The sequence below is a fragment of the Mustela nivalis genome (genome assembly GCF_964662115.1).
Source record: "Mustela nivalis genome assembly, chromosome: 14".
Classification (NCBI taxonomy): domain Eukaryota; kingdom Metazoa; phylum Chordata; class Mammalia; order Carnivora; family Mustelidae; genus Mustela; species Mustela nivalis.
The window spans coordinates 10,975,100-10,988,588 of NC_139033.1; the positions used below are offsets into that span (position 1 = coordinate 10,975,100).

At 48.8% G+C, this 13,489-nt stretch overlaps 1 protein-coding gene across 1 annotated transcript in view; it reads right to left on the reverse strand.

Annotated features, from left to right (window-relative positions):
• The window catches only part of ALDH2 (aldehyde dehydrogenase 2 family member), a 31,437-nt gene that overhangs the window by 2,056 nt on the left and 15,892 nt on the right, over positions 1-13,489 (reverse strand). The window contains exons 5-12 of the mRNA XM_082698464.1: positions 12,437-12,548; positions 11,803-11,931; positions 11,234-11,347; positions 9,461-9,563; positions 8,708-8,892; positions 5,362-5,526; positions 3,621-3,778; positions 1,769-1,883 (exon numbers count right to left, since the gene is read on the reverse strand). Of these exons, the coding sequence (XP_082554590.1) occupies positions 1,769-1,883; positions 3,621-3,778; positions 5,362-5,526; positions 8,708-8,892; positions 9,461-9,563; positions 11,234-11,347; positions 11,803-11,931; positions 12,437-12,548 (1,081 nt within the window). The remainder of the gene's footprint in view (positions 1-1,768; positions 1,884-3,620; positions 3,779-5,361; positions 5,527-8,707; positions 8,893-9,460; positions 9,564-11,233; positions 11,348-11,802; positions 11,932-12,436; positions 12,549-13,489) is intronic.

The window sequence follows — 13,489 nt, forward strand, 5'->3', positions numbered from 1 at the left end:
ATTTATTTGACAGAGAGAAATCACAAGTAGATGGAGAGGCAGGCAGAGAGAGAGAGAAGGAAGCAGGCTCCCTGCCGAGCAGAGAGCCCGATGCGGGACTCGATCCCAGGACCCTGAGATCATGACCTGAGCCGAAGGCAGCGGCTTAACCCACTGAGCCACCCAGGCGCCCCAATTTTATTTATTTTTTAAAAAGGATTTTTTTTATGTGAGAGAGAGAGAAAGTGTGTGAGCACATGAGCAGGGGCAGAGGGAGAGGGAGAAACGGACTCGCCTGCTGAGCAGGGAGCCGGACACAGGGCTTGATCCATCCTGGGACCATGACCCAAGCTGAAGGCAGAGGCTTAACCAACTGAGCCACCCAGGCGCCCCTGGGCAGTTTTAAATGAACAGGCAAACAGATTTATGTTAATCCAACGAGCTTCTCGAGAACACAGGTTGTGGCTTACCAGATGACCGAGGGAAGTGCCCATCGGCCCTTCTCACCTTGCTCCTCCTGGCTGGGTTGCATGCCCTGAGCCTTCGCTTTCCCAATCCCGGGAAAGTCCAGCTCCGCTGTTACTCTTTTCTTTAAATATCACTTGTGCGTCTGTTGCCTAGTTAAACTGTAATTAGTGTCCCTTGTAGAAAAAACCATTTTCGCTTTGGTGCCTTTCTTTGCTATCTTCTCCATAATTTAAAATAAAGGTACCTAAGTGTATATGTATGTATATATAGTCTTTATAGTGGGCTTACACTGCATGTATGGCTTTGTAGCCTATCTTTTCACTTTAAAGGATGATGATTTTCCATGTCAAATATCCTACAAAAGTATTTTTTAAAGGATTTATTTATTTATTTACTTATTTGAAAGCAGGAGAGAGCCGAGGCGGCCCACATGGGGGACGGGGCAGGGTAGAGGGAGAGAGAGAGAGAATCCTCAAGCCAACTCTGCACTGAGCAAGCAGCCCAACGTGGGGCTCGATCTCACGGCCCTGAGATCATGACCTGAGCCGAAACCAAGAGTCAGATGCCCAGCCAACTGTACCACCCCAGTTACCCCCTACAGAAAAGATTTTTAATGGCTACCTAGTAAATCATGATTTGGGTGTTCCATAATTTACTGGGCATTTATGTTACATCTGACTTTTCCATATTTGAGAGACCATGCTGTGATGAACAGTTAGGGAATGTCACTTTCTTTGTACTTCTGATTCATCCTTCAGGCTATATTCCTATCACCGACATTATAAAATCAAATGATATTGGTATATTTATGGCCCTTGGTCTCTAACATCTCACAGCTTGATTCTCTCTCTTTTTTTTTTTTAAGATTATTTATTTGACAGACAGAGATCACAAGTGGGCAGAGAGGCAGGCAGAGAGAGAGAGAGAGAAAGAGAGAGGAGGAAGCAGGCTCCCTGCTGAGCAGAGAGCCCGATGTGGGGTTCGATCCCAGGACCCTGGGATCATGACTCGAGCCAAAGGCAGAGGCTTTAATCCACTGAGCCACTCAGGTGCCCTTCACAGCTTGATTCTTATTAGAAGCTTTTCCCTTACTGCTTTGGCCCACTGGGATCTGTCCTTCTCTCAAGTCTTATGAAACTTGGAGTGTAACAGCCTAGCAAAGGAGTGTGTAGGCGTAGTGATGGCCAGGTGCCAAGTACTTCCCATGAGACAGAGCAGAGACTGGGTCCTCACCCTTTTCTGTGGCTTAAAACAAGAAATAAGTAATAAGTGCTGATGGGAGTCAGGCACCAGAGAGAGCTGAGAAGGTGCCCATACTCACCGTTTTCACTTCAGTGTACGCCTGCAGCCCGTACTCGCCCAGCTCCCGGCCGCTCCCAGACATCTTGTAGCCACCAAACGGGGACTGGGCCCCAAACACATCATAGCAGTTGACCCTATAATTTGAAACAAGATTTCAGTAGTAACTTATAGGAGATAGGGTGTCATACCCCTCCGACATCCTGAATGGCTCTAAAATATTACTGAGGAAAAATAGATGGGTCGACCTGTAGTTATGAACAGCCACGTAGGAGCTAAAAGCAAACCACATGAAAAAAGCTGTTAAGTCATCACCCCTCATGGTGTGGTCAGAGATGAATGTTAGTAACAGGGTGCACACATCAGAGCTTCCTGTTTGAATGAATCGTTTGTGCTAACCAGGTACTTTTTTTTTTGCCATTTAAAAAAATTACTAAATTAAAAAAATTTTTATTTCAGAGCACTAGCCACAGAGGGAGAGTGAGAGGGTGAAGGAGACTCCCTGTTGAGCAGAGAGCCTGATGTAGGACTTGATCATAGGTCCCTGAGATCATGACCTGAGCTGAAGGCAGACACTTAACCCACTGAGCCACCTAGACGCCCTTAAAAATTATTAAACATTAATTGAATTTGAAATTCACCACTTACAGGTGCACAGTTGAGGGGATATAGCAGACTCAGCGTGGTGCAATCATCACTTCCATCTAATTCCAGAATGTTTCTATCACCGCACAAAGAACTCTACCCAATAAGCAGTTATTCCCCACTGCCCTCCTCTCCTAGCCCCTGGAAGCCTCTAATCTACTTTCTGTCTTTATGGATTTGTCTATTCTAGACATTTCATATAAATGGTATCACACAGCATGTAGCCTTTTGTGTCTGGCTTCTTTCACTTACTATCATGCTTTCAAGGTTCATCTCTGTTTACAGAATGTATCAGCACTTTATTCCTTTTTTGGCTGAATGATAGTCCAGTGACAGACCACGTTTTGTTTATCCATTCATCAACTGATGTCCATTCATGACCTGATGGACATTTAGGTCATCTTCACCTTTTGGATATTATCAATAACCTGGTATGAACATTCAGGTATACTTTTTTGTGTAGACAGATGTGTTTTTGTTTCTCTTGGGTATATATACCTAGCAGTAGGATTGCTGGGTCCTATGGTAATTCTACATTTAACTTGCTGAGGAGCTGCCAGACTGTTACCCATGATGGCTCCAACATTTTATATTCCCACCAGCAACATGTAAGGGTTCAAATTTCTCCACATCCCTCATCAATACCTGGTATTTTGTTTTGTTTTGTTTTTTAAAGATTTATTTATTTATTTATTTATTTCACAGAGAGAGAGAGAGATCACAAGTAGGCAGAGAGCCAGGCAGGAGAAGAAGGGAAGCAGGCTCCCTACTGAGCAGAGAGCCCGATGTGGGGTTCTATCTCAGGACCCTGATATCATGACCTGAGCTGAAGGCAGAGGCTTAACCCACTGAGCCACCCAGGTGCCCCTTGTTTTAAAATTATAGCCATCCTAGGGTGTGTGAAGTAGGTGCTAAGCTCATAAGACCAGTATTACACATAGCTCTAGACCCTTAGCTCCGGTCTCCTGCCCTTGTTCACTTGGTAAGGAGCCCCCATCCCAGTCATCCACCTGTTTGCCCAAGAACAAACCTACATGGGCATATGTACTGGAGGGAAATTTAATCTGCTACAGGAGAGGGGACGGGAAATCTCTGTCTGCTATACCACGCCCTGACCCAGGAGGAACTGAGACCACGCCCCAAATTTTGGGGTGTGAGCACCAGATTCCAGAAGACCCTGGCTTGGGGATCCCTGCCTAGGTTGTGAGGGGTTGCCAGGAGGCTCTTACCACACAGTGCCTGCCTGGAGGGCTTGGGACAGATAATTGGCCTTGTCCAAGTCCTTGGTGAAGACAGCTGCAGCCAACCCATACTTGGAATTGTTGGCTCTCCCAATGACTTCCTCTATGGTCTTGAACTTCAGGATCTGCATCACTGGCCCAAAGATCTGCGGTGAGAGAGTGCACAGTTGGGAGGGTGTAGCAGACATGGAAACCGCCTGCCATCTAGCTTTCACAATGCTGAGCAGATCATTCCAGACATAGCCCAAGAGTTCCACAGGAAGACAACAGCTCCTGAGCTCAATGAAACACAAAGGGAAGGAAGCTAATGGCGATTGGTTACATTCTATATGCTATGTATTTACATAGCTGGTTTTATTACCAAACAGTCCTGCAAGGTAGGGGCTTCTGGCATGTTGTTACACATAGATTTCGTTTCAGAGAATTTACACCAGTTTTTCAGCAAGGCACACACTAAAAGCTGAAGAAGTAACTGTGAAAGAAACAGGGTCTCTGCTCTCAAGACATCCAAGTTTATTTTGTATTTTCTCTGCCCTATTCCTGGCATGAGCTATTTCTTCAAGGAATCCCTGTTCTTTTTAGTGGAGAATGAGATTCAAAAAACGAAGTCACAGGGGCCAGATATGTGGGCTGCTGGGGGTGTGGGAATGCAGTGTGGGTGGTTCTAACGTAGTCAGGGCCTTAGAAGGAACCGCTATAAGCAATGTAATGAGTGCTGGGAGCTCCTAGAAAGGCCAAATGGAGAGCAAGGGTGAGGCTTTGACGAAGTGACAACCAACCAGTGACACTAGCCAAACCAGAGTCCAGGTGGGGACCAGGGAGGAGGGAACAGAGTTCCAAGCAGAAACACACCCAGCGCCCATCCTCAGGAAATCCCACTTTTCACTAAAAGGAAGTAGGACTTCTTGAAGAAATGGCTGATTACAGGCCTGCCTGGGGAGTGTCGAGGCAAGAGGTGGGAGAAGGGTGCCAGGAGCTCATCATGGTTGGAGCAGGACTATGGGATGGGGCGTCATGTGCTTCAGGTACTGGCCAAGCAGAAGCACCCCCCATCCTTCTGGAGAAGAGGTATTTGAGATTTCAGAAAAAGCCTCAAATCGTCATGATGGGGAAAGAGGCAGAACTCTGTTGGACTTCCTTCCCCTGATTTTGCATTTTCATATTATTTTATTTTGAATTATATACGAAGAGGAAATGCTGTCCCTGTATACATGAAGGGGAGCGTGTGTGGACCCTAGAAGGGCAGGGAACACGTCTTGGATACCTCTGCATCTCCAGTGTCCGTTGAGAGCCTGGCACATAGCAGGCACTGAGTATTTGTGAAATGAATGAATGAGTGAGCCAGAGCTGCTCTCCTATGTTCATAATGAGTGCTAAGGGGAAGAACATCGGGAACCTTGCCACGTGGAAAAATCATAGCCCTTTGGTCAAGTCCAATGTCCTGCTTATATAAAGAGCATAAAAGGGCTGAGCAAAACCACTCCTTGACCCATGGCTTGCAGGGCCCACAACACAAAGGGCCTGGAAACTGTGCAAGGGAATCTGGAAGTTTCCCCCAACAGCCATAAAGGGTGGAAGAGGGGGACAAGATTAGATAGAATTTAAATAATCTGTCTCAGAGAGCCAGGATTTGGCCCAAAGCCAGAGGATGGGTCATGGTACAAAGACACCAGACTTAACCGTCCACTTCTCCTAAGAACATTCCCCGGAGTGCTGGCCCCATGCTAACCTCCTCCCTGGCGATGGTCATGCTGTCTTGCACGTCTCCGAACACGGTGGGCTGAATGAAGTAGCCACGGTCCGCAGCTGCCCCTCCACCACACAGCAGCTTCGCCCCCTCCTCCTTCCCAGATTTGATATAACCAAGGACCTTCTTAAACTGAGTTTCATCCACCTGTGGGGAAAAGGAGTCCAAAGTTTCAGAGACGGCTAGAGTCAGACCTCTCCTAGCTTTAGGCTTAGAACTACACAGGCAATGAATGACACAACTGAGCCACCGGAGAAGCTTAGGAATAAGCAAGGCTCAGAAGAGGAACTCCCAGGGGCCAGTAAACGTTAAGAAAAGGGTCAACCAATCTCGTTAGCCCTCGAAGAAATGCATATCAAACCCACTGTTTTTATTTTCCAACTATGAATAATTAAGAATTTAAAACGGTGAAAAAAAATAAAAATAAAAAAATAAATAAAATAGTGAAAAAATTAATGTGCTTGCTTCAGCAGCACTAAAATTGCAAGCATACAGAGATTAGCATGGCCCCTGCCCAAGGACAGCAGATTCGTAAAGCATTCCAGATCAAAAATAATAAGAAGAAAAAGAAGAAAATACATTGATAGCAAGGTATGATACATAATTCTCATATTCATATGCTCCCAGAAGGACTAATACAATGTCGTATGTCAGTTGTATCTCAGTTTAAAAAAAAGGCCTATAGAGTGGTACAGCCTTTTTGGCAGGTAGTTTATTAATACTGGTCAAAAAATGAAATACTCAGGGCACCTGGGTGGCTCAGGGGGTTAAAGCCTCTGCCTTGGACTCAGATCATGATCCCAAGGTCCTGGGATCAAGCCCCACATTGGGCTCTCTGCTCAGCAGGGAGCCTGCTTCCTCCTCTCTCTCTGCCTGCCTCTCTGCCTACCTGTGATCTCTGTCTGTCAAATAAATAAATAAAAATTTTTTAAAAAGCTCAGTTTAAAAAAAAAACAAAACAACAAAACACTGATCTGTGGACTGACACAGAAAGATACCCTAAGGTATTCTGTAAAGATGAGGGAAGCTTGTAGAATGTTATATAATCCTGTTTTTGTTCAAACAAATATACAGAAACGGAATTCTGTGTGTTTGTGCACCTGTGCACATATGTGGTTATCTCTGGGGAACAGACAGAAGGGAGCCAAGAGGGTTTTATTTTTTCCTTTAAACACTTTTTATCAAAGATTTTATACAACTTTGTATCACCTTACTAATTAAATAGCCATAAACTACAAAGAAAAACAGGAGAGGGAAAAAAAGGTGTTAGGATTCATAGTAGCACTATTCCCAATGGCCAGAATGTGGAAAGAACCCAAATACCCATCAGCAGGTTAAGTAGGTAAGGAAAATGTGGTATGTCCATGCAATGGCAGACTCCTCAGCCATAAAAAGGAATCAGCATCAAGTCACCAAAAAATATGAAGGAAATGTACATGTACATTGTTAACTGAAAGAAGCCAATCTGTAAAGGCTACATAGTGTACGATCCCAGATATAGGATATTCTGGAAAAGGCAAAACTATGCAGACAGTAAACAGATCAGTGATTGCCTAGCATTGGTGTAGGGGAGGTTTGAATGGGTGGAGCACAGGGGAATTTCAAAAACTATTCTGTATGCTACTGCAGTGGTGGATTCGTGTCTTCGTATGTCTGTCCACACCCAGAGAAAGCAACACCAAGAGTGAGCCCTGAAGTAAACTATGGACTTCAGTTAATAATAATGCAACACATTGGCTCATCAGTTATAGCAAATGTACCATACAAATGCAAGATGTCAGCAGTCGGGGAAACTGAAGGGGAAGGGTGGGGAGTGAAAGGAACTTCATACTTTCTGCTCTTTTTTTTATAAACCTAAACTGCTCTAAAAAGTAAGTCTATTAATTAGAGATGCCTGGGTGGCTCCCTCAGTTGAGTGTCTGCCTTCAGCTTGGATCATGATCCTGGGGTCCTGGGATCGAGTCCTGCATCGGGCTCCTTGCTCAGTGAGGAGCCTGCGGTCTGCCTCTGCCTGCCTCTCTCCCCAGCACTGACCAAAAAAAAACAAAAACAAAAAAGACTGGTTTTGACCAGGCCTGGAGCCTGGGGAGAGGATGGTCACTAGCAGCAGACACCCTCAGGAGGATGGGACCTGTACAGAGGCACCCGTGACCCCAGAAGTAGGTGTAGGGACCGGTGGGAGCTGGGAGCGCCCCTGGCCCTGTGGATTCCTTGCTTCTTGAGGGGGTAACGGGGGAAGGCCAGCACAGAGAGCCCAGGACAGGCGGGGTCTAAGAGCAATGCTGGAGTAAGGCTCAGGACGTGAGGAAATGGGCAGAGACACTATATTTCTTCTTGTTGTAATTACTGTTGGCTGTAGCTTTGATTAAAATGAGTATGTCCTCGGGCACCTGGGTGGCTCAGTGGGTTAAAGCCTCTACCTTCAGCTCAGGTCATGATCCCAGGGTCTTGGGATCAAGCCCCACATCGGGCTCTCTGCTCCCCGGGGAGCCTGCTTCCTCCTCTCTCTCTCTGCCTGCCTCTCCGCCTACTTGTGATCTGTCAAATACATAAATAAAATCTTTAAAATGAGTATGTCCTCATGGTAAAAAATTACATACATATATATTTGATATATGTAAAAATATAAATATAAATATAAATATATATGTATATATACACATATATATAATTTTTTTAAAAATTCAAACATTTCAGAATAGTATAAAGTCAAGTCCAGGCCATGGCTCTCTGGCCCACTCCCCAAAGATAACCACAGTTAACAGATAACGTGTGTCCTTCTGGAAGATGCATTTTTTTTCCCCTAAAGATATTATTTATTTATTTGACAGGGAGAGACACAGCGAGAGAGGGAACACAAGCAGGGGGAGTGGGAGAGGGAGAAGCAGGCTTCCCACTGAGCATGGAGCCTGATGTGGGGCTCAATCCCAGGACCCTGGGATCGTGACCTGAGCCAAAGGCCGACGCTTAACAACTGAGCCACCCAGGCGCCCATGGAAGATACATTTTTATGGATGGCCAAGGTCCAGGAAGCAGGCATTCCTTTTTACACAGATCCTCCTGATATTTATTATGTGTATGAAGTTTATAAGCTGGTTTCTATTATTGATTTCCATTTTAAAGCCAGCCCGTGAGTTCCAGAAAGGTGATTATTACAGATGAGAGAACGGTGGCGCAGAGAGGGTATGTGGCTTCCCAGGGACACACAGCTGGCACATGGCATAGCTGAGACTTGAAGCCAAGCCTCCCTGCCTTTGAGTCTGAGACCCCTTCTGTTCTTCCGTGCTGGCTCTGGACACCCAGACCCTTCTGCAGCAGCCGGGCTTACCTGTGGCCCTTGCTCAGTCTGGCTGTCAAAGGGGTTCCCAACTACACGAGACTTGGCCCGGGCAACGCTCCGCTCCACAAACTCGGCATACACGTCTTCTTGCACAAAGGTCCGGGAGCCTGCACAGCAGCACTGGCCCTGGTTGAAGAACAGGGCGAAGTGGGCCTGCTCTACAGCCCAGTTCACTGGGGAGGCAAAAAAGCCACCATGAGAAGAAACCGAGGATGAGCCTGGCCCCAGGGTCTGCTTATCCTCTTAACCCGTCCATGCCACCAACAGCACCGACCAGCACAGACCTGATCTCTCCTTCCCTGGGGTCTGGACACCCAGTGAACAAACACAAAGAGAAAGGAGGTCACAGCCCTCTGTGGTAACAGGCATGAGGGTGGTGGCAGGACCCACCCAGCCAGCCCACAGCAGTCAGGGAGGGGCAAATCAGGGGGCGCCCCCGCGGGACTGGGAAGCGGGCTAAGGAGGAGGCGGCGCGGTCTGCTCCGAGGGCAAGCATGCGGTATGGCCGGGCGACTGAGCACTGCGGCCCAGCAGCAGTGGGGAGCAAAGAGGAGAGAAGCTGGGGAGGGACCGGGTCATGCAGGCGGGAGGGCCATGCTGCAGACTCTGACCTTCCTCCTCGGGCCTAGGGGGCAGACACTGAGTCCAGTGGTTGCCGAAGCTCAGTAAAGTGAGAGGAGCCACGGTATGGACAGCGCGTGGCCACCTTTGTCCCACACCTCCTCCCTGAAAAAACCTTACTGTCTGCATCTGACATGATGATGTTGGGGCTCTTTCCCCCCAGCTCCAGGGTCACTCTCTTGAGGTTACTGCTCCCTGCAGCAACCTGGATTAGGTGGCCAACCTGTGGGAAAGCAGAAATACAGAAAAGCTCTCAGGAGGAGCAAAGAAGAACCAAGTGCTCTTCTAGATGCAACAGAAGGGAGCAGCTGGACTACAAGAGACCCGGAGAATTTCACCCAGTCTAGCTATTCATGTACCACTGCTGCTTCACCCCTCTGCAGTCCCAGGACAAGAATGACTGGAAACCGTGGGAGCAATATGACTTCTCTATACCGAGCGCGCCTACATACCAGACACCGTGCCAAGCGCTTCGTGTTCATTTAGTTCAATCCCTGCAATGACCTCAAAGGTAGGCACGACTCTTTGCCTTGCTTCAGAAATGTGGGAGCTGTGGCTCAGAGTGGTCAAGTCACTTGCCCAAAGTCACACAGCTGGTGAATGTGGAATCGGAATTCACACCTGGGCAGCGTGAGTCCATCACCAGGTCAAACCGCTATCCCGCCCCCTTCCCACAGTGTAGTTGAGTGTGGTCCCCCAGCCCATGGCACGCTCTGTGGGGGCAATGATGAGGGGCTCCTCACCTCCTTGGTCACAGAGCCTGGCACATCTGAACCTATCTGAATGAACAAATCTGTCTCTGTCAGAAAACCATCCCCTCGGTGAGAATCTCAGCAGCACCTCAAGGCATTCATCTGGGCAAAGCAAGGGAAGAGCTTGGATCATGCTCTCTTGGGCTCTGTCCCGGCCCTCCCAGAGCCGCCGCCACTGCGCACGGATGGAATGCTGGGCCGTATCTACCTCTGGGGGAACGATCTGAGACCACATTCCTTATGGTATTCAGTGTGCCTTCTGTGGAGCCATGTGATGAAGTCTCGCAGAAATTCAAGGACAGGAAAGGCTACTCTTCAGAAGGAATTCCGTCCTTGCTTCGAAGGAGATGATCACCAGACCTCTTACCTATCCCTGTTTCTCCCGGGCCTGGCACAGAGCTGCACGACATTCCTTACTCATGCATTCCCTCCCTGAGCACTTACTCTGAGCTAGACCCTTGCTGATCGCGTCGCAAGCTTCATCGCCCTTACTCCAATCCTGTGAGCTGGATGCACTTATCATCCCCGTTTTACAGATGAGACAGAGGCTTCGGGAGCCTGAGTGACCTGCCCAAGATGGCAGAGCTAGTAAGTGCCACTGAAACAGTAAGACTCTGGAGCCCCTGATCTTCCCCACTACACTACACGTATTGTCTCCACTGCCTCCACTGTCTCCGGATTGCCATCCTCATTTTAAAGAGAACAAATGAAACCCCGAAGGCATTCAGTGAATCACCCCATGTCATATTGGCGAGGCTGGGATTTGAACTCATGTCTTCCCAAAGTCCCTGCTCTGTAAATGTCAGGGCAGTGCTGGTTCAGGAGCCTGACACCGCCAAAGGGCTTTGAGCCCGGACAGGAGGTCCACTCTGGCCTTCATGAGGTATAGACGGTCTCGGCCTCTTTATTCCACGTGGTGTGCTGGCCCCTCAATTCAGCCAGAGTGTCAAGCGACCCACAGAGGGCTCCACCCCAACAGCCACTACTGGCCACGTGGGGCCCTCACTCAGGCTCCCCAGAGGCCATCTTGGGGAATCCTCCACGCAGTACCCAAAGGCGAATTTTCAACGCATCATCCTTGGAGGACAGTGGGAAATTGGGTCGAATATGCCACAAGCTTGAGGTCCTGGTGATGCCTTACCTCGGTGGAGCCCGTGAAGGCCACTTTGTCCACATCCTCATGGGAGGCAATGGCAGCCCCAGCTGTGGGGCCAAATCCAGGAATAATATTGACCACGCCAGGGGGAAAGCCAGCCTGTGGGCAAACAGACAGGGACACTGGGTGTCATTCTCCTGCTCCAAAGGGCTTGGACCAAAGAGCACACACCCCTCCCGGAGAGGCTAAAGTAGCCTGCCCAGTACCCAGACAAGCAGTTACCAGTCTGTGGGGCACTGCTCAGGAATTCCAAATGACACAGCAGAGACCCTACTTTTCAGGGTTCCTTGGGGCTGCCACTGCTCCCCTTTGGCATTCACCTAGAACAATGCTCATTCTTCAAAGGGGTCTGACAGTGAAACTCAGTGTAGAAAACAGGTAAGGGAGGGCCATTTCGGCTGGCCTGTATGAGGTACAGGGGGTGGGGGCAGGCTCAGTCCCTGCGCTGTGAACACCTGCCCCACTTTGGGGCCCCCAAAGCCCCTCTTAAGAACCCCCAAAGAGCAAGCCTGTACAAGGGCGTTCAGAGGTCAAGACTAACACAAACCACACACCTCCTTAATCAGGTTGGCCACATAGAGGGCGGTGAGCGGAGTCTGCTCGGCTACCTTCATCACAACCACGTTGCCAGTTGCCAGGGCTGGACCCAGTTTCCAGGCTTGCATCAGGAGAGGGAAGTTCCACTGCAATAAACAGTAACTCCTCTTGGAACCGAAGCTGAGATCTGCGCTGGCCAGGGCAGGGGGTAGCCCAGGGAGGAGAGGCTGCACCGACTTCTCTGAGCCCCTTGCGCTACCCCCACAACTTGGCTGTGAGCCGAAGACAGATGGACAAGGCAGGAGGATGGGAGCAAGAGCGACTCAAGCTCATTAGAGCTTTTTCCGTACTAGGCTCCATGCTGCGCTGTTGCATTTTATACCCCCACCCCCGAGACAATGCTGTGTTCCCTTCCACTTTTCAGATAAGAAAACTGAGTCTTAGGGAGATCAGTGATTTGCCCAAAGTCAGAGTCCACACACGGCAGCACCAGTTGGCTTTCTTAAAGCCTGTGTTCTCACCCACCACCCAGGCTGCCTTCCGACAGCATCCACAGACCCCACCACCTGTACAATCAGCCTGTCTGAGATCGCTGCATCTCAAGGCACTCCTGATAAGCTTTCCTGTGTTTATTAGGAGCCCAACACTCACCGGAATGATCTGCCCACACACCCCGACCGGTTCATGGCGGGTATAGCTGAAGAAGTCCCCATCGATGGGAATGGTTTGCCCGTGGTACTTATCAGCCCAGCCAGCGTAATAACTTAAAAAAAAAAAAAAAAAATCCAAGCTTAATCAATGACTGGCAGGGACCCCTGTACACCCTGGCAGGAAGAGAAGACTCAAACAGGCCCAATTATGTCCTTCTGATCATTGTTCTTGCTCTTGGCTTAATCCGAGAAAGACTTCCTGGGTAACTGCTAGGGTCACAGTAACCCGCTCCAGATAACTAACATCTAAGCCTCAGAGTCACCTGGGATGCTTCTAAAAAACACCACGTTTCAGGTGCCCACTTCCAACCTACTTAATCTGGAGCTCTGAGGCTGATCCCCAGGAATCAGTATTTTTCATAAACATTCAGATTTATGAAAAACTGTGACTGCTGAACCAGCCCTGCACCACAGATTAGCATTTGAGAACCATGGGTCGGATCTGGTAAGGAAGTGAAAACCTCTCTAACAGCCAGCACTTCCTGTATGCAGACAAGGAAAGACTGAGGGAACAGCCACCAGAAACAAATCTTCAGCTGGCCTCACTCCTCGTAAAGCCTTCTGTCTAGACTCACGGACGGAGGGGACAGTAAAGCCCAGCACACTGGAGAGAGGGAGAAAAGAGCAGCGTGGGTTTCCAGCACGTAAAGGTGATGTTTTCAGGGAAGTGGGAAAAACGAGAGAAGGGGAAAGATGAAATGTCGGGGAAAAGGAAGCGTTCTGAAATGATCGGGATGGCCACGGGAGTCGGAGCTCCACGCTGACCAGGCTTCAAACACAGGTCTGTGAACCTGGGGAGAAAAACAGCCAGGGAGTTGCCAATCTCTACAAGGAAAAGCAGTACCTCTCTCTCCCTTTCTCCCAGTCTGTGCGACGTGTGTCTTGTGAGCCCCGAAATGGTTACCTAATCAGCACAAAGGCATATTCCTAAAACTCAGGAGGGCACAGAACTTAGCCCGAGCTTCCCCAGGCTGCTCTCTCTGGGGCATCCTCA